The sequence below is a fragment of the Copadichromis virginalis genome, linkage group LG12 (assembly GCF_057382275.1).
Source record: "Copadichromis virginalis isolate Kocher_CV1m ecotype Utaka linkage group LG12, C_Virginalis_male_GT1.1, whole genome shotgun sequence".
NCBI lineage: Eukaryota > Metazoa > Chordata > Actinopteri > Cichliformes > Cichlidae > Copadichromis > Copadichromis virginalis.
Window position 1 is genome coordinate 21,384,287 of NC_140629.1, and position 21,218 is coordinate 21,405,504.

Below are 21,218 nucleotides of genomic sequence, written 5' to 3' on the forward strand. Positions count from 1 at the left end.
TTTTTTTTTTTTCCAGTTAATACAGTCAAGAACAGACATGCAAATAACAAGTAGAATAACATGAAAAATAAAATGTAACATAAAGCAGTTATTGTTGGAAGACTTTTATTTCAAAGTTTAGTTATAAAAATGCCATTCCAGACATCTCTGCAGGGAGAACAATGCCTTTTTAATCGCTTTGTTGACGTGTGTGTCAGAGCTCAAGTGTTTCGGGATCTGCGGCACTCCAGGATGCAATCAAATATCTGCTTTCTATCATGAAGCGCATTGCAAGCTCTGAACCACTGAAACTGCAGTAACTGTGAGGAAATATTTAAGCAACAAATTCAATTTTTCTGCTTGCAGAGGGACCGGCAAACCCAGGCCACAATCCTCAGTTCCCTGAGTTAGTAACAAACAACGTCTCTACAGGGGTGACGGCTATGCAAATTAACCTTAAGCTACTATTGCTCACTATTCATTTCCGAGGGGTTATACCTACTTGTTAGAAAATACACGAATCTACAATGCAAGCACTAGTATGTGATCAAAGAATAAGAATTCCATTTGTGCACTCTACTAGCAAGGCAACCATAACAGAGAGGTAAGCTGTGAGTCTAACCATTATAATAAATCACAAATTAACGCTGCGAGTGAGAGTTGGTAAGTAGGTTAAAAGCTGCATTCAGGCTTGTGCTGAAGTGGTAACACAGTTTGTTTTTATTGCAGATTTAAGCTTTGCTCATGTGTCTACATTAAAAAAATTTTTTTACTATTTGGGGCTTAATTTAACTCCTGTTATAGCAAGTTATACCATGCAGATCTACGGCCTGTATGCAAGCATACGACCACGTCTGTCATTCACTGGAAAATGTATGCTCTTATTTTGTTACAGTGCATTCAGGATTATAACTATTTACAATATTATCTGTACAAAAAAACTCATTGCCCTTCCCTGGCTTCTTATAAACAAAGTGTACAGGTAGATACATCTTGCAGCAGCACAGAGGCTGATACCGGTATTGCTTCATTGTGAAACAAGACAACATCGATAATAAAAGACCTGCCGACACAGTCGCTCAGTGTTTTCAGGTCGTGCGTGGCTCCTTTTGTTATTTTAAAGTATCTCTTAGGAGAAAAAGTGATGTCCTCAGGTAAGCATGTCCCAAACAGACAGTCATATCAGCAGGTTTGTGTGTGTTGTGAATAGACTGTGATAGCTGCTCAGTATCTCAGCACCATGAGTGTCCATATGGAGGTGTCCAAAGGGACTGGGAACTTCAGATGGGAAGTCATTGAGAGCCTTTGTCAATCAACCAAGAAATGTCTCCAGTCCTAAAACACACACACATAAAATCCCATTACATACAAACAAAAACATGCCAACAAAATCACACGTTAGTTGATAAATTACAGCTCCTTGTGAGTCACTGTTAATGCGTGAAGCAGAAAGGAGAAAAAGCAGATATTTTTCCATACTTGCCAAGTCGTGTTAACATCCTTCAGGTTTTTTGCAAGCATTATTAGAAACAGAAGACACAACAACAGTATGGTCACAAAAACAAGGAAAAAGTGGACACAGGATTCCAGCAACATCATTACGGTACGGTTCTGCTGCATTTAACAGATCCAGCAGTTCCTGATAATAGTCAAGAAACTGATTTGTAAACCCTCTCACAGAGGCTCCTTAACCAGTGTGTGTAATTTCATAGTATTAATTGTGATTAAAGCTTTGTGTTACCATCACAGTTTTTAATCCTATAGCTGCACAGTCATGAAAAAAAAAGTTTTCACAGGACTTTCTGAAATCCTGTGAAACTCCAAGCACACCCCATGATTCAGTAGTTTGTTGAACCACCTTTAGCAGCAGTAACTTGAAGTAATCATTGTCTGTGTGACTATCTGATTTTTTCATCACCCCTCCAAAACTGTGCAAATAGTTGTTATGATGTGTTTGTGCTTATGTGCATTGTTTGGTTTTCACCAAACATGCTGCTATGCTTTATAAACAAACATCCCCACTTTAATGTGCTGCCCTGTTCTTTATTGAGAGAAGTTGGGTTTTTCTAGCAGCCCTTTTAAACAAATTCTAGTTGTTTGGTCTTGTTCTAGTTTTACTTAATATTATATTACTGTTAATGTTTACTCATAATAGAGAGCATCACAAGCAATTAATTCTTTTTAGAATTTATATACAGTTAAAGGCATAATAGTAGTATAATATTATATATCAATAATATTATTGGTGGTTAAAGTGAAACATGGAAATTACAACTGCTTAAACTATTTAAATACTTCATAACTATGCTGGTTCTTTCTTAAAATGCAAATGTACTCAGTGTATTTGCTATACAGTCAATGAATATTTTGTTAGGTACACCTGTTCAACTGCTTGTTACACAAATGCCTAAACAGCCAATCACATCTCAACAACATAACGCATTTAGGCATGGAGACAAGATAACCTGTTTAAGTTCAAACTCTGCATCTGAACGAGGAATTAAGGTGAATTTGAGTGACTTTAAACGTGGCATGGTTGTTGGTACCAGATGGGCTGGTGTATTTCAGAAACTGCTGATCTGCTGGGATTTTCCCAAACAACCATCTCTAGAGTTTACACAAAAAACATCCAGAGGACAGAGGAAAATGACCAGACTGCTTCGAGTTGACAGAGAGGGAACAGTGACTCAAATAACCCCTTATTTCAACCAAGGTATGCAGTAGAGCATGAATGAATGCACAACACATTAAACCTTGGAGCAGATGGCCTACAGTAGCAGAAGACCACATACGGTGCCACTCCTGTCAGCTACAAACAGGAAATTGAGACTACAATTCATGCTCACCTGAGACACAATATTCACCAAAATTGAGCAATAGAAGAATGAAAGAACTTTGCCTGGTCTGATGAGTCTCAATTTCTGCTGTAACATTAAAATGGCAGGGCCAGAATTTGGCATAAAGAACATGGACACATGGATGCATCCTGCCTTGTATCAACGGTCCAGGCTGGTAGGGGTGCTGTAATGCTGTGGGGGATATTTTCTTGGCACACTTTGAGCTCCTTACTACCAACTGGGTACCACTGGGATGTGGTGGAACGAGAGATTCAACCTGGTGCCAGCAGGGTTTAACTAATTGTCAAAAGAGTGTATATAGTTAGTGGGGAAAATGTGTAATTCTTAAAATACAGTTTTAAAATATCAATAAATCATGTAAAATATCTAAATATATAATTGCTCTGTAGTGTGTTCAAATAAAACAATTTATTTGGCTCACAGAAAACTTCGTATGATTATAAACTCCATCTCTCACTGTGGTTTCTGTCAGATTGAAAACATTTGTCAGGTATTTCTTTAACATAAACCTTAGACACCAAAACTATTATTGTAACCACGACCAGATTCTGGTCCGGAAGGACACTTACTCTACATCTCGCTTCTTAATCGTCTTTCCGGATCCTAGGACCTCTGCCACTCGGGATACAATGGGATCATAGTTCATGCTGGCGACAGAAACCACCTCCTCACTCCTATAGATGGACCAGAGGAGGAAACAATGAGAAGGTACCTTCACAATAAAAGATAAATATTAGTTCACAATAGTTAAAGAACAACAACACACAAGCGTACTAAGATATCAGAAAAATTCTAGGAATCTTACCTTGTATAAAATGCTACAAAGCGCAGTTCATCCAGATCTCCTTGTATAATGACATCATCAAATCCGTCACCATAACCTCCACAAATAGAAACAAATAATCCGACTCAGGCCTAATTCTTGGTACACGGGCTTCATTTTTGTTCAGCTAGATGGCAGTGTAGTACCAATATTTCAGGGCACACGCATTTCCTCTCAGTCTCTGATCTTTTTTTCACAGTCAGTCTTCCTCTTAACACAAATTTTCAGGCTAAAGCAAACACTAAAGATGGTTGGAAGGCCCGCCTACCTGCATAGCGTATGGTCTTCCCAAACATGGCTGACCAGAAGTAAGGCACGGTTTTGACCTCAGTGGCTCTGCCCATCATGCTAAGAGCTGCTACCTTTCCTGTTAGTGCCAGTGGAAACCGCAAACATTGACATAGTTGAGTTATAAAAGCCTTAGTTATGGAGTATGAATGCAGTCAAGAACATGCTACAACAAACTCACCGTGGACATGAGCCATTTGCCAGTGAGGGATGTTCACCTTCTTGTTGTTGCGTGGTTGGAAAGGAAACATCACCACATCTCCTCCAGCAAAGACCCCATCAACATTTGTCTGCATATTCTGGAAGAAAGATGGAAGAATTTAACGAAATGGGAGTCAAAGAGTTTAAGTGAGGCTCCAGGCTCTGCACAGCACCTTGTTTACAGTAATGAAGCCCTTGGAGTCTAAGTGGATGCCGCTCTGTTTCAGGAACCCTGTTGCAGGAACGCTTCCTGCAGGAGAGCAGAGCAAGAGTGCAAAAACACACTTTTAATGTCACCAAAGTAATTTTTAGATAATTAATGACAGACAATAAGGACATATTCTGTATTATGTTTCATATCACCTGCTCCAATGACACACACATCTGCCCGCAGGACTTTTCCACTCTTCAGTACAACCTCTTTCAACTGTAACAGGGAAAAAACAGCTTGCAGTTATGTGCTAGTGTATCTATTGATATGCTAACAACTCTCACGCAAAATAAATGTTAATATAAAAACTGGTATTTTTATTCAGTTAGTTTTTTTTACTGAGAAATGGGATTATACATGTAAAGTCACGGCATCTCTCAAAGTTATTTAGATCATTTCCCCCAAGAGATGGATGCAATCTTCAATATCCCAAGTTCAGTGGACACAATGTCTATCTCCTTATCTGAGTTTTGCCACGTTGTCAAACAAGAGACAATAGTGCGTCCGAGCATTGTGCTGTTTCTCTCACTTTCTGAATACCTGTCCATGATGGCCAACCATCTCTGACACCTCGTTCAGCATGTAGAATTTCACCCTGTTTGCCTCAAACAGCTGCGAAGACAAAACGGTTCTAGTGAATACTCGAAAACAGAGAGAGAAAAAGTTCACCGCTGAATTTTCATGTGTCTGCATGATCAATCGCCGCTAATGAGAAGATTTACACTCCCATTTGTGGCGCAGTATTGACCTGCGAAACATGATTTGCATTTTAACTAATAGTTTCCTCTCAGGGAGAATGCTGATGATAGAATTGTGGAAGTGCTTCATGTTCTGAAAAGCTTGATTTCCCAGGAGGGCGTCTCTACCTTCATTATGGCTTTCCCTACTTTCTCCCCGAGAGCTTTTTTAAAAGGGACCGACTCGATCCCGATGACAGAGACTGAGTGGGCCTTGTCAGTCAGAGCTGCAGCCACCTCCATACCTGCCGTCATAATGAATAAACAGCACTTAACATACACACTAGTTAATGCAGGATGACACAAAACAGTAATACATTAAGAGTTAACACCTTTGGAAATGAGTGGACAATTTTTTTATATGCAAAGCTGTACTGTGAAAAAAACATGAGCAATGAATAGTAGTTAATATATAAAGAAATATATAATGTCTGAATGAATTAATATATAAATAAAACAATAAATGAAAGAATATAATATAATGTTTAAAAACTGTACAGTGTATCAATATATTAGTTTTATCTGTTAAATAAAAGATAAAAATTTGAATATCTGATACTTTTCTTTTCTGAGAAAATCTTTTTTGCGAATTTAAATGTTATGAAAACAATATGTTTATAAATGTGTCTTTGTCTCACCCACAAATGACGTTCCCACAATCACTGCATTCTTGTTGTTGGCTAGCCACGCTATGCTGTTAGCATCCTCGGGCGTCCTGAGGTGAAACACATTCCTGACATCTTTGCCCTTGTAGTTCATTGGTTTTGGTCTTTCAAGCAGGAACAGGAGCACAATCGGGTGTCAGTTTACTCATTTACATTCTCAGCTCTTTGGCATCACGAGAAAAGAATATTTTTTGCTTACTTGCTTCCTGTAGCAATAAAGAGTTTCCTGTACTCCATCCTCAGGCCATCTTCAAATATCACAGATTGTGTTTTCACATCTATTGCCACCACCTAAAAAAACACAAAACAAAAACAATGAAGGTGTAAATTGAAGTTTTCCTTCAGTTTCTTTTTTTAAAAACAGTCCTAACAAAAAACAGATATATACATATCATTAAACATTAATGAATGATTAATTAAACATTTAAATATTAATCACCTCTTTCTCTTTGAGAAGTTCAATGTCATGATCTTGCAAGAAGTCCATGGAGCGCAGTCTCAGCTGCTCTGCCGTGCTCTCTAAGGACTGAGGGGTAGCAAGTTAGCACTGAGCAAAGCAAACAGTTGGAACAAAGTCTAGAAATGTCATTTAACCCTTTCATTCCCACGCTATTGCTCGAAACTGCAAAGTCACAATTAATCATATTCAGCCTGTTGTAAAAACACAACAGATCCTGCAGTCATTCTAGTCACAGAAGTAATAGGCAGTCTCTTTTTGACTTGGCAGCCTTTAAAGTGTGTTCTTACACCAGATATGACTGAAAATCTTAGTCATATTTGGAATTATGAATTATTTATATATATTTTTTATGTACAAGCCATTTTCCTTTGCTTTGTTGGTTGTTCTGAAGTGTGTAGCTTTTCCTCAAAGAATTGTTTTAGCAGCGCTGACCACAGCAGCACCTCTGCGGTCTGTTATGTAACTTTGGTGGCTAAGTGAGGTCTATCTCATTGTATGTGTTCAGGGTCTGTGTACAAACCTTACTCAGTTTAGGCCTGTCATATGGAGGATGTTTGTCCATAGTGCACATGACAATGCGATCCGTGAAGCCCTCTTCCCTCAGTGTTTCTGCACACACCAAACCGGCTGGACCTGCCAGTAAGTTAACCAAAACAGATGCACATAACATTGCAAAGAAGAAACTCAAAGAAAGATGGAGTTATTTAGGGTCAGCTGTGAGACATAAAACAATAAAGAGGATATACACACACACACACACACACACTAACCTGAGCCAATAATGAGAACATGGCTGAATCCTGTGTTGGAGTTAATGACTGCTGAACATCGGGCCATGGGCTTTGACCTTTTCTGTGACTGAAGAGCCTGAAAATCATTAAAGAAAGATCCTAGGTCAATCAGGTGGTCAGCTGACTTTCCTGCATGAACTCTTCATCTTCTTCTTCGTGTTACCTGCTTGTTTGCCCGAATGATCACCTTGTCCTTTTCAACTCTGACCTGCAAACAGAATTATGTGATGTGTACACTTTTTGATGATCATTAAAAAGATGATTCGGCAGGAAATGTGTTAAGAGGTAGCACCAGTGTGGAAGGTCACCTGAAAGATGGGCAGGCTGTCCAGTCCAGGGAAGTCCTCAATGTCTCCTGTTGCAATGTTGAAACATGCACCATGCCAGGGACAACGCACATGTCCTTTGGACAGCACACCTGAAATAACAGCATATGGCCCATCCATACATTCTGTTTAGCAGTCTAAGCAGCGACATCCAGACATCTCATCCACTTCACACTCAACTGTCACTGCCTGATGAGGACAGAAGAATCACAATATCTGCAAGGACCAGAGATTTCATCCTGAGGCCACTAAATCAGAAACCCTCCATCACTAGTCTACACCTAGAAAATCCATAAAAGTCATGAACAGAATCACTGACAAAGAACAGTCCTGGTCTTTGAGTCCAGCTTTTACTGGTAACAGGTTTACTACTGGCAATGTGGACCAAGCTCTTGCTGTGGTTATACGGGGACTGAATGGCCCTTAGTTACTCCCTACCCTCAAAGCATTGCCCACAGGAAAAAACACATAGACTGGTTGAGCAAACAATCACGAAATCTATCATCATAGAGTGTCCTGGGGTTCATTATACTTACTGACATTCTCATGCTCAAACATTGTGTTTGTTATGGACAAACTGTGGTTAGCACATAAGTTTAGTAACACAGCACCACTCAGGTTCAGATCTGTCAGGCTGCCCCTCCCAGTCATACCCCTCCTGGTCACACTGTTGTTGCCAATATGAGTATTAAAGTCCTTCAGCAGAACACTTTTAAGCACCACGCCAAGTACCTTCAAAAAAGATCAGTACACTTGATTGTCATTCAGCACAAACGATGGTCAGGACCTATTCCCCCTTCTGAGGGTGCAGGGAAACAGCCTTCTCATCCACTGTGGAACACTATGTGCAGACATCGAACTCGCCCCGTCACTCCATAACTAAAAATATATATCTCACCTTTAACCAGAGGTGCTCCATAGTGTGGACACTTGTGGCCCATGGCTGTGAACTCCCCATGTTCTTTAATCAACAGAGCCCTGCCGCTTCCCAAATCAACCTCTCGCATTCTGTCAAGCACACAAAATAAAATGATAGTCAGATCCAGAGTAACTGGACAATGACACGCTTTCTGTAATTTTGCCTCTGTGCACCAACTCAAACAGCTAAGATGTGATTGATGATGTGATTGATGTGTAAACTTTACTTTGAAAGGATTTTACAACCTCAATTCCAAAAACATTGGGACACTGTATAAAATGTAAACATAGAAATAAAGCACAATAATGTGCAATTCGCATAAATTGATATTTTATGAGATTTTATTCACAGTAAAATATAGAAGGTGTGATGGGGCAAACAAAAGGCTGGAAAAGTAAGCGGTACTTAATAGATACAGCTGGAGGAACATTTTGTAGGTAACTAGGTTAACTGGTAACAGGTCAGTAACATGATTGAGTGTAAAAAGATCATCTTTTAGAGGCAGAGTGACATCTCTTTGGACTTCATATAGTCAGTCCTGGTGAACTATCACCACTATCATCAAGTTCTGGGAATCAAGTCCAGATCTTTCATCTGCTCAGTTTTTCATTAAATTACGTGGGAACTGGCCTCACCTAGTTATTAAACTGCTTGTCACTCAAGTGTCCAACCTATTTTTGAGCTTCTGAACATCAGACACTATGTATAATAGATGTCTTTAATTCCTAAACAGTTAATTCAGTACTTCTGTTAAAGTTTGAGCTAAAGCAGAAAGTCTGCACTTCAGCCAAATTTTGATTAATTGATTTAAAACTCATTGTTTCATGTGCAAAACTACAACACTATCCCAGTGTGTATGGCTATAACTGCATGTGTTTGGTCATGGATGCTTCTAACAAACAATTTCTGCACTTTAAACAGGAGGCACTGTATTTGTGCTACATCTATGCAGGTCACCTAAAAACACTAAAAACAAAGAATTCATTCATTCTGGGTGACCTCCAAACGTCCTCACAATTTAGTTCTTAACTACCATTAACGCTGGGAAATGAAATTTCGACTTATCTTAACGGAAAAGGAAACACAATCCTGATCTCACAATTTAAGACAGTCTTACTTAATTCAATACTTCCCAAGCTTTACTTTCCTTCAGTATTTTAACATATTTAAAATGTGCATCAACAGGTAAGTGAATAAAAAAAAGCTGCGTGATCACGTTCTTACTGTCCATTTTCCAGATCTTTAACGTGGCACACAGAGGCCTCCACATAGTCCCGGGGTTTGTGGTAGAGAGGGAGCAGGGTGGAGTCATCGTCAGAGCCGTGAGCCAGGGCCCCGTTAGGTCTGCATTCAGCAAAGGGGCTCGCTTTGCCATTAGGCGACAACCCGTCCACCTCTTTTTCTTTATCCAGGAGAGAGAGTTCCACTTTTACTTCAACTGCACAGCAGAGACATGGCCCAATCAGAAAATGTGCGAAAACGCACAGCTGAATAAATGCAGTTGATGCAGAATTATGGTGTGAAGGTTTAAAATGAAAATGATTTCAGGGGATATTGATGCTAACGATCACCAGTGGACTATCTTTATTATTCCATAAACCTGTTCTGTGCTATTTCATTTCTATCCTTCTCTAGAATTTATAGCAGCAATTTTCCTTACAGCCTAGAGAGATGTCTACAACCTTAGGACAAATTGACTCCGACATCCACAAAGCTCAAACAAATGAAAGCAGGAAGCATGTGCAACCCTGTCTTCTTTTTTTCTCTCCCTTCTAGTGCATACCTCTTATTCAGTTGTTTCTTTGGTGATGTGGTATAAAAATTCCCAAAATAGGGAGATAGTTTGACAATTTGCATTTAAATAAAAAAAAAAAATCATCAGTTCATTCTCAAAAATACGATTTAACCAGGTTGAAGAGGCTTTTTAAATGATGCTCGTTAAATAATGCGATATTCATGGGAGCGGTGGAGATTTAAGTGCAGCTTCAGCTCTCCCAAGATGACAGCAAAAAATACAGACTGCAGCAGCACGGAGCACATTAATCTATGTATTTTGGAGCCACTCCGTTTTCTCTGATGCGCTGCTGTTTGCTTTGTATTTGCGAACATTAAGAAGCGGTTGTGTAACTCCTTTTTCACTGCAGCAGGCTTTATCTGTTCGGCTGGAAAAATGTGCTGATCATCCGGTTCTTACACAGTAATCTGGCTGGAATTTTCTCCCGCTGAGCAAGTCTTAATTAAAATCAATGGAAAATCATAGTAGTGAGTGCATTTGCAGGAGAAAAGAAAGAGAAAGCTTTCCACGGCTGAAGAGAATCTCCAGAAGCAGCTGTAATATCTGAGGCTAAATAAGACGTCGTCACACTGATGCTTCATTTGATCAGACTAAGTAGTTATCAGGGTTATAACATACATAAATATATTTGATCTAATTCTTGTAAGTTGCCCAGCACAGACTTACATTTACTCAGTAGCAAGCATGGCATAGATAATTATGTAAAATGTTCAGATTTTATATTTATTTTTTGTATTTCTTCACATTTTTAGGCAAATGAAGATGGTACAGCAGTTTGTCTTTAAAGGCCTCCCTCCATCATAGACTTTCTAATGGTGCAAATTTACTCCCACTTTTTACTCACTTCTATATAAATGTGAATAAATGATCCTCTACAGTATTTACTGTATATTTAGAGTGGGAGTCATCCTTATTTATAAATCATAGTATAAAGTATCCGAATAAGCTACTTTATAGGTTTCATGTTAATAATGTTCTTTTCCATCTCATGCTTTAACACGGCTGCCTGGGTAGAAGATGCTCTAAATCGCATTGTACATGTGTATAGTGACAATAATAATCTTTTCTATTCTTCTCATTCTATTAGAACTTGAAAGTGACTTCAGCCTTTGACCTGAGACATTTTTCCAGTGTAGATAGTAAATCTTTGTTGTGCATTGAGTGTGCATTAGTAGCTGGAGGTTACACTGTTATCAACACTTATTACTGTTCAGCTGCCTGACAGTCATCATTTACATACAACTAGAGTCTCTGAACAGATGATGAAATCTTATTCAGTGCACCTGAATGTGAAGTCGAGTATGTTATTAGAGTACCTCTTAGCAATGCCAACACTGAGGTGATGCATAAACAGATCTCACACATACTGTACACATGTCAGTTTTAGATATTTGTGTCTCAGTATGTAGTCCTTAATAACCAAAGACAGTAGGGAGAGCATTTAAATTCCTCCCACACACACACACACACACACACACACACACACACACACACACACACACACACACACACACACACACACACACACACACAAAATAAACTGCAAACAGAGGAGGCTGAGGGGAAGTGTATAACAGGATTTGGAAGCAACAGCTCTGAAAATGACAAACAAAGACACCAAACGGTCCCGATTTACATTGAAAAGCTTCATAATTTTAACCTTGTATAGAATAAAAATTAAAATAGTGTGCTTTTTGTATAATTATTGTGTTATATTTTCTTCACTATCCTTACAACTACTACAAGGACTACAGTATTTCTTTAAAAAACATTCTGCATTCATAATGCCATCAGTTTTAACAAGATTCCCAACATCACTGAGTGAAACAGCCCCAAACCACAACAGAGATTTCATCATGTTTTACAGATGGCTGTAGACACTCACTATTGCACCTCTCTCCTGCCCTGACGTACATATTAACAATTTGAATGAAAAATTTGGCTTTTTGACAGCCACGCTTCAATTGAGAGCATTGCTGATGAGGCTTTGGTGAACAACTGAAGGGTTAAATGCATCACTCAGGTCGTGCCCCAAGTCTTGTTCGATTTTTTCCTATTTCTTAAGGACGTTACTTTCACATACTATTCATGTGCTGCAGATAGTTTATAGGCAGGCTTCTTCTTCTGTCTGGCACTTGTCCAGTTTCTTCACATTTTTTAAGGACACACTGTGCACCATGCTGTGATATGGCATGTTTTTTTTTACTAAAAGCTTTTTGGGAATCACCTTGTTAGTGCAAAAATACAATTTTATATCCATCAGTCTTTGTTACCTTTGGCATTTTTCATATATTCAGCTAAAGAAATTGGAACAAATTTTGTGTTTTTGGACGGCAGTGACAAAGTGCCTATTTAAAATAGTTTTTTTTTCTAATGAACACTGGTTTATCATTGAGTTAGGTCCCTTGTTGAACAGTGTTAAACAAAAAGCATTATTTTGAAAATGGTAAGGTACAAGGACTGGAGTGAAATGAGAGAAAGCAGCCAATAAATCCAATACATTTTTGAAAGACCTACAGAAAACCCAGAAAACCATTTCTTAAGACCACTTTAAAAGAATTAAAAGCCTGGCTCCTTTGAAGCAAAATATAATGAAACGAAGGATGACTCAAGGCTTATAAAGATGTATATAAAGACAAAAAAAATATCCAAAAAAGTAAAGGACATCATACAGCAGTTGTGGATTTTACAAAATTTACTAATGCTTGAATTGGGCAAACAGGCTGTTTACCTGGTTTGGGTTTGGAGAAGCATCCTCCCATGGTGGGCCCAGGATTGAGGGACACCCAGGGAGAGGGAGGGAGAGGGGGAGAGGAGAGGAGGGGAGGTACAGTCAGATCGTGGAGCTGGGCTGCTTGTTTTGGAGGTAACGGTAATGCAGAGCTGGAGGTCTGAGAACCTGCAGGTCCAAGCTGGCCATCGCACACGTCAGCTCCTCCACATAATCTGAATGCACAGAGCGAGTGAAATTGTAAACAACACACACACCGTCACACTGTGATGACTTGCTGTTAAAACTACAAGCGGTAGAAAATGTACTTGTGTTGTTTTTATCATTACCAAACTGATATTTGTCTTTATGTCTGTGTTACTAATGTGCAGCTGATGTCGCTCTGTGAAGGACGCAGAAGTCAGACCCTGAGGAGAGCCCAGCCACTGTTTAGCTTTGTCTATGTAACCTGTTAGTGCTTGTAAAAAGGAAGCAATTGTGTTAATTAGGAACATGTCCACACACACTGTTGCCTTTGTTCATGCATATTGCATGGGAAACTGTTAAATATTAACAGCACTCCGACACCTATTAGCTTTCTCGTCACACTGCGCTTTACAGGGAAGCAGGGGCCCCTTGAGTTTTAAAATCCCCCTTGTTTTGTTTCCACATTGCCCTCACACATTTCTGCCAGCTCTGGTATTTCACCCACACATACTGTAGCTAGTTACTCACTGGCTGCTATGAATCTCAGCATACACAGGATGGCAGGTGTATCACTCAACGTGGTGCAATCCATCACCAAATTATCCTATTGAGGTTCAACCAAAAGGACTGCTTGATATTCTGAGCACATCTTAATGTCCTTGAACTTTAGAAAAAAAAAACTTTGCAGTACTGAATGGAGCGCTGCTTAGAGAAAGTTCCTGAAGACAAATGAGAAATGGAAAGATCTCCTCTAATTGGACAGAAATCTGCAGCTAACAGTGTGTTGGTGTTGCATATGTAAACTGTATTTATTTGCTCTGGATGAAGGTAGATTTACTCAAGTACTTATGATACTTAGGATGGTCCTTAGGTTCTGAGGTTTGGATTCTTAGTTAATGCAATTGAGTTTAAGGGCTCTGTTTGAGTTTTATTGTTTTTCTAGTGATGAGATTGAGATTCAGTTTTGTAATCCTTGGTTTTGAGATTTTCACTTTTTTTTTTAGGATTTTTAGTTCCCTCTGGTTCCCCTGTCTTGTATCTGTGTTTGATATTTCATTGTTGTGTTATTTTCTATTTTCCTTTAAAGGTTAACCTTAGTTTAATGGTCTGTTTTTCCATTAGCCCCGCCCTAACTGTATTCAACTGTGCTGATTATGTTCAGTTGTGGCTCATCCCCACCAATCTCCTGTTGCCTCTCAGCCCTCTCTGTGTGTATGTGTAGACCCGCCTTCCCATTATTTAAAGCATCTGTTTATGTTCCTCTCTAATGCAGCTCAGTTTGTTCCCATATATTTTGGCTCTGTTTATTTTGGACATATCAACTGCGATAAAGTCTCTCTTTTATTTTCCTCCTTCTGGTCTCGTATGCTGGATTCAGGCTCTGTTTATACCACCAAACTTGACAACTTAAGTATATTTTTGAGCTACTAGTGCTGCACACAAAAATATTCATTTTATGCTCTGCTTTTCTTCATTTCCAGAAAAAGTTTAAATTAAAATATTTTTAAAAATAAATAAATGGATGTTAAGTGCTCTGTCCAAAATTGACTCATTTCAGGTGGGAGGCGCAGTAGTACAGTGGTTAACGCTGTCACCTCATAGAAAGAAGTTACTGGGTTTGAACCTCCTGGGCCCCTCTCTGTATGGTTTCCCTGGCCCTGTGAGTGCTCCAGGTTGTCCCCAAAACATACGTGTTGAGTTGACTGGTGACTCTAAACTGGCTAGAGATGTTGATGTAATGTGAGGTGTTATATCCAGAGTGTATCTTTCCTTTTGTCCTGTCAGCTCAGATAACCAGGCTGGATAAGCTGATGGATGATTTGACCTTTCAGACCTGCAATCTCTTACAAAGGGCAATTTGTAAAGACCTTTTGCCAGTGTTAGCTCTTAGTCTAAAGTTGCTTTCATAAGGCGCTATAGACTGAGCGTGAAGTTGCATCTGATAATGGAAATATCTTAGCAGGTTAATTGTACATTAAGCAGTTTTTAACCTGCCAGCTCTGTTTCTTTCAATGTAACAATAGCACAGGTATTGTCCAGTGAAATCACAGCATATTTCACTCCTGCCTGCTGTGTGCTCTAACTAGACAACACTCTTCCCTAAACCTTCTGAAGTGTTGCCAGTAGTGAGAACGCATGTGAGGTGTATCATCTCCTGCTGTGTGCCACATATGAAAAGGACAACTGCAGATTCTACAAACATTATTTGGAGTTCAAACACTTTATGAGTTGTAAGTGTTTCAACAAGAGACAGAATCCCCAATAAACTTTTTAAATGGTTTGCTAATCCAAAGACGTAAAACTATCCCAATACTTCACCAAAAGCCAAAGATGGCCTTTTTGTGAAATATTGGCTAGATCTCACTTCATTAATCATCTCAGGACTCTTCAAATGTATGTCATGGCCCTTTAAGTAAACCCTATATTGGAAATTGCTACTAAAATACACTTGTGCACATTTTTTTGCTAATCATTAAGTAGGGTCTATTTTTCCGTTTTTGTTTCAGGACTTTTACTTAAATAAGGATAATATTTTAATGTAGGAAAACTTGCCCCTTGCTTGTTGTCCCTTAAATAATTCATCACCACTGAAACTTTGATGAACAACAAATTGGATCACAAATAGCTACCATACTGGAGCTCCAGTAAACCCAAGATATTTTGTGCAAAACTAAAGTAGGTTAAGCAGATTTGGTCCTCACAACATATGACGCAGATCCCTCACTCTTTCTCACTGTTGGGCCTGTCCCCAAGCAGTGCTAATAATCCTGCCTGCAAACAAGCTGTCAGCTTCACTCACTTCCCTACAAATGCAAAACCTGTTACTGGAATGTCAGAGGGGAGAATTAGCAAAATGCCAACTCCTGGTTGGTGGAAAAGAGGCTGATCTATAACGTGAACGTGAGTGAAACAAATGCCAGCCCTTTGATGGACACACCCACTGAAATTACCACGCAAACTGTGATAGCATGTGTAACGTTAGCAGAAGAGGAACATGCTGCGATCTCCATATGTACTAAGAGAAGATCAGCTTTTCATTGCCTCATTCACTTCATAACACCTCGACTATTTTAAAACACCTGCTTTGGCAGGTATCCTGACAGGTTAGCCTGTAGTTAGAGTTCTCTGATCCTTGGCTGATAAAAGGCCTCATGCTGCTTAATATTTGACCACGCTTCTTTCTTTCCCTCACAGTCAGCTCTTCTGGTTTGTGAAATGCAAGATAAGCCTGAGGAGTCATCCTGCAATTGCGCAAACCTGCTGCTGAGCTGACAGGCTCTTACTGACCATTTATTTTATTTACTAGCAATTTAATGAAGTCTTCAGTGCCCCTGACAAATGTATAAAAATGAAAGCATTTTAATCCTTGATCTTTTTTTGTTGGTGTCTTTTTGCTGTTCATGTGTTAATTGTTTGCAGTGAAAGGAGACAGGAGGGACAGGGAAGTGCAGCAAGTGTCCCAAGCCATGTCTGAAGTTAAAGGTGTTCCCTGAAATGCCACCAAGCTTCTGATTGACTTCTGTTTACTCCAGTGCCTACGTGTCACAGACTATGAAAGAAAAAAGTGTGGATTACAGTTACCACAATCCCCATTAGGAGGCTCCAGTGTGTGTGTGTGTGTGTGTGTGTGTGTGTGTGTGTGTGTGTGTGTGTGTGTGTGTGTGTGTGTTGAATTTCATTCAGATTATTCAGAGCAGTGTGTGTGTATAGTCTTGCTTTTGTTTCCTTTGAGTTGAAGAAATAAATTCAGCTCCATGTGACGCCAACAGAAACGGGAATATAATGTGTGATAAATAAAGTATACATTTACCTGATTACAGAGTCAGGTACAGTCCTAATTAAGCTTTTAAGGGGAATTCAAAAAACCTTACTGCTTCACATGATACAGCAGCTGCCACGTGGTTCAAGAAAACAAAGACCAAATAAGCATTCACTGTTATTTACTGTCCAACAGCACAGAGTTCATGAAGTAGACAAGTTCCTGTGGCTTTATGTTGACTCAGATGCCAATATGTTTTGTATGTCTGTAAAGCTTAAGTTGGTTAACAATGGCACTACATGGCTCTATCAGGTAATTTTGCTGCTACTTTGAGCAATAACCTCTCCATGATGTCATGGAAAACTGGAACTGAGTTCTTCAGAGGGGTGTACACCCCTACAGGGCAGCTGTACTTCCTTAGAGCAGTTCTGAGAGTGACCAGTTTCTCAGCACACACACGCAGACGCATACAAAGATACACATGGCTGCTGTCAAATTATGATTGGAGATGTGCTGTGATATATTTGATCTGTTTTCATTTTTGTAAAAGTTACTGGTGTATATGGACTGGAAAACATTATCTGATATGTGTGAAGCTGGAGAGATCAGAATTTCTCCAAGATTTTCATCTATTCCACTCATGAATGTGTTTTTATTAACAAACTGATTTGTAGAGAAACAGTGCGTGTTTCTCTACAGAAGAGCCCCCAGAGCAAGCAACTTCCTTTAAAAGTACTGTATGTGACCACAGTGCACCAATGCAGGCAAAACCCACTTGAAGAAATAAGTGGGATCTCTCTCGCGCACGCGCACGCACGCACACACACAGCATCACATAAACACATATAAAGTAATTACCTCAAACTCTGAGTCCCTGGTGTAAAATGAATGTGAAGGGTCTTACCCGCGTGCATGGAGCAGGTGCACTGAGATCCTGTCAAAGTCCCTGGTGCTCAGCCGTCCCCGCGGACCACGGCAGCATATTAGCACGGGTCTCCTCGCAGTCTTCTCCCTCTCCGGATTGGCTCTAGTATTCCCAGTCTGCGTGTCCCTCCGTACCCTCCTCCGCACTCCTCTTCTTCCTCTTGATGCAGCAGAGGCTCCAGTGAGTGTGTGGGTGAGTGTACGTGTGTGTGCGCTCTGCCCCTCTCAGAGTCCCCCTCAGCAGCAGCAGGAGCAGCAAGAGCAGCACACTGAGCCGACCGGTCGTGGGAGTTGCTCTCTTTTGCAGTCCAAGCCTGAAAACGCAGCACGGAGGACCTTTGCCAGTTTCTCAGCTGTATGCGGTATTGATGGAGTTGCTGAGGGGATGCTAACACAGCATGAATTCTCACCGTTCCCTGCTCTCCTCCACCCAACCCTCCTCTCTCTTTCCTAAACACACACACGCTCTCTCTCTCTCTCTCTCTCTCTCTGTGTGTGTGAGTGCACGCGCGCCAGGCTTGCTTTTCTGTTCAGACCCTTTCAGCCTCGCCTTCAAATGTCAAAGACCTGACTTGCCAGCTAAACCTGATCAAAGACTTAACTACCCTCCCCAAAGCACTGCCCCAATGACTGCCCACCTATTACACTGGCTGCTCCCTGTAAATGCTGCTTCCATGAGCATCATCTGCTGTTAAAACTTACCAGTGTTTGGATTTATTGCAGTTACACTGACCACCAGGGAACATAAAATAAACACCGAAGGTGCACTTACCGTGTGTGTGCGCGCGCGCGTGTGTGAATGCTACACTTCTATCAGTGTGTGCAGCAGAGGAAGAAAGCCTAAAAGTGCAGTTGTTGCAGTAAATCCTGGGTTCAGTGAGGGGGTAGCATGGAGACGGATTACAAAGGTATAGCCTACTAAGTCTTATAGAAATGAGCTCTTGAGTTATTTCCATTCCTTATGCTCCCACTGTGGGAGAGATGGGTCAAGGTCATTCACCTGATAACCACACATTCATTTCTATGGAAATGATGATGACAGCAGTGACACGGGTGATGATCAGCATGCAGGACCAAAACCTTTATGGTGTTTTCAGAATGCTAATGCTTTCACTTTAAAAAAACACAAAACAAAACAAAACATATTATAGAAGAATAGAGATCATACTAGATCATTTCCACTCTCCACATGGACTAATTTGATGTTTGGCAGCTGACAGGTGCACACGCCCTGCTCTTGTTTGATGGAAAAAGCATATTTGAGTGAAAGCCAGGGTGGGGCATGTGGATATGCACGACAAGATGAACTATCAGATTCGCCCAGTGTGCAGGGAAGGCCATCTGACATCACTGACACATCACTCAGTTTAATTGAATTGCCAGGGGTCACAGAGAGCTGCAGTATCTAAAAAGCCAGATCAAGAGAGCAGGGAGAAGTGAATGAATCATTCCTGGCTTATAAAACAAATGCTCTGCCAAAATATTAATGCCAGCAGTTATCAGGGGTAGATTTAACCTGTTAATTAGATTTTAACCAATCGGTAAGTAAATGCTAATAACGTACATTGCCCAGCCAAAGAAACATCAGTGCCCTTTTTTGGTGAAATAAAACAAAACAGTTTACATCAGTTCTGACAAAAACAGTGAGCAACAGAGTACATTAAGCTCTAAAAGGAGCTGATGGCACCAAGCCCCCTCCCCATGAAATGAAATTCAACACAGAGGAGCTGCAGCTCAAGAATGCAACCCCTGCTCATTTACTCACTCCTGCACGGCAGTGAGCACTCAGACTCTGCTCACAACTAATGTGGGACATTTTCATTACCGACCCGAGTGCTGTTTACTTATTGTTTAGTGTGCTGATTTTAGGTTTCTTTAAGTTTCTTCATCTTTCAGTTCAGCTAATAAATCGGTATTATGGTGCTAGTAGGTTCCTTTCTGATGTTTTGAAACTTTATGACATACTTTTGTGCGCTTATTGCACACATCACTCAACATTATAACTAATGCATGAGTAATTCAACCAAAATGTTATTTTGACTAGCTACCATACCATTAAGTGAGGTTCCAATGGTGTGTATGTTCTACTAAATAAATTGTCCTCCAATGCTTTAACAAGAATAAAAACTACAGCAGTCATCTACTGTCTCACATTGTTTTAATAAAATGTGTCGCACACAGTTGCTTCAGATTTTTTTCTTCTAAACAGAGATCACAGAAAAAAAAGTTTTATTTCCAGTTTGAAATCCAGTAAAAAAAAACAAAAGGGCCCCAAAAACACTTCTGTGCTTCTCGGTAGAACTACTGTAATCTTTCACAGGCTGTCATGCTTTCATATAACGTACATGAACACGCAGATATTACACATATGGGAATATGCAAGTTATAAAACCTCCGTCTTTAGGTAGTGCTGTGTCTTTTGCTTCACCTGTGGGCTGTTTGGTACACTCGATGTCTGCCGGTCGTAGTCGCCCATGCACACAGCTACAAAGAACAAAGTCCCTCCGATGACCAGTGCCAGTCCTCCGAACCATCCGGAGAACATCGCCTCCCCATACTCCCATCGTGGCATCACATCAGGAAAACCCTCATCCCAGAAGTCCACCACAGTTGTATAGGCCACAACAGACACAGGAGCCAGAGTAGTGAGCCCAGACACCCAGGACAGCACCCCACTAAAGATGAGGAGCCTTCTCTTCACACCAGGCGGCTCCATACACATCTCAACCCCCTCCAGACCCGGGAAAGCAGCCAGTACAGCTGAAGCACCAGTACCAATAGACACTGACATGAGCACCCTGGAGATCTGTAGGTCCAACGGCAGTCCCATGATGGAATCGTAGGCCTTACACTGAATTCCTACTTCCTCGGTGTAGAGGCAGGTGTGCCACAGCCCAGAGAACCAGTTCTCCACTTCATTGAGATCAGAGTTCATTGTTTTCCAATGTGGAAGGAAGGTGGTGATCAGAGATGTCACCAAGCCTCCAACTGTCACAAAGAGCGCGGTCCTTTGCATCATTTTAGCTGTTAGAAAAACCATCTTCTGCCTTTGTGCAGTGAAGTCTGTGCTGTGATTCTGTGTCCAAATCTAAGTAAAGTTAGGTAAGCCATCCAAGTGGCTCTGTAGCTCGTCCCACCTGCTGGACAGACCTGGACGGCCCACTTCTTACTTCTTTAAGAAAATGCACCTGATAAGTAGGAGAAAATCTCGTACCACACAACAACGGCCATACTGTTTGGTTTCAGTGTTCAATGTCATCCCAGTGAACAACGAACTCTGTATTTAAATGAAACCAGATATGAGCAGAGGGATTCTGGGCCGTGTGTTTGCACAAGTCAACTTGAATGAAACGAGCAACCTGTGCATGAGGGGCACATAAAAAAGAAAGACATAAAAGTTACTGTTTCACGTGACTGTGAACTTCAGTACAACTTTAAACGTTTCAGCAAAATTAGGTGAGGTATGGTCTTTCGTTTTTGATTATATATTATTTGTTTAAGATATTTATTTTGATTTGCAAAATTTCTCAAGTATCTCTACTATGAATAGCACTTTGTGCTCAC

General features: G+C 40.4%; 2 protein-coding genes across 5 annotated transcripts; both read right to left on the minus strand.

Annotated features, from left to right (window-relative positions):
- Positions 1-88: 88 nt before the first annotated feature.
- Positions 89-18,113, minus strand: aifm3 (AIF family member 3). 4 transcript variants are annotated; one of them, XM_085475333.1, is made up of 21 exons: positions 17,635-18,113; positions 12,785-12,999; positions 9,483-9,660; positions 8,238-8,347; positions 7,322-7,431; positions 7,177-7,221; positions 6,993-7,089; positions 6,743-6,855; positions 6,202-6,288; positions 5,962-6,053; positions 5,736-5,866; positions 5,227-5,342; positions 4,901-4,972; positions 4,513-4,576; positions 4,323-4,399; positions 4,130-4,247; positions 3,929-4,027; positions 3,643-3,718; positions 3,407-3,511; positions 1,459-1,479; positions 89-1,314 (listed from the first exon to the last, which is right to left on the minus strand). In XM_085475333.1, exons 2-21 carry the CDS (start codon positions 12,813-12,815, stop codon positions 1,272-1,274), a joined length of 1,785 nt encoding a protein of 594 aa, XP_085331459.1. In that variant the 5' UTR covers positions 12,816-12,999; positions 17,635-18,113; the 3' UTR covers positions 89-1,271. The 4 variants fall into 4 exon arrangements, with proteins under 4 accessions (XP_085331459.1, XP_085331458.1, XP_085331455.1 ...); XM_085475332.1 differs by having other exon boundaries at positions 1,463-1,479; positions 9,483-9,696; XM_085475329.1 differs by having other exon boundaries at positions 9,483-9,696.
- Positions 18,114-20,037: 1,924 nt separating this feature from the next.
- cldn26 (claudin 26) lies at positions 20,038-20,694 on the minus strand. The gene has a single exon (XM_085474158.1). The coding sequence runs from the start codon at positions 20,692-20,694 to the stop codon at positions 20,038-20,040; it is 657 nt and encodes a 218-aa protein (XP_085330284.1).
- Between the last annotated feature and the right edge of the window lie 524 nt (positions 20,695-21,218).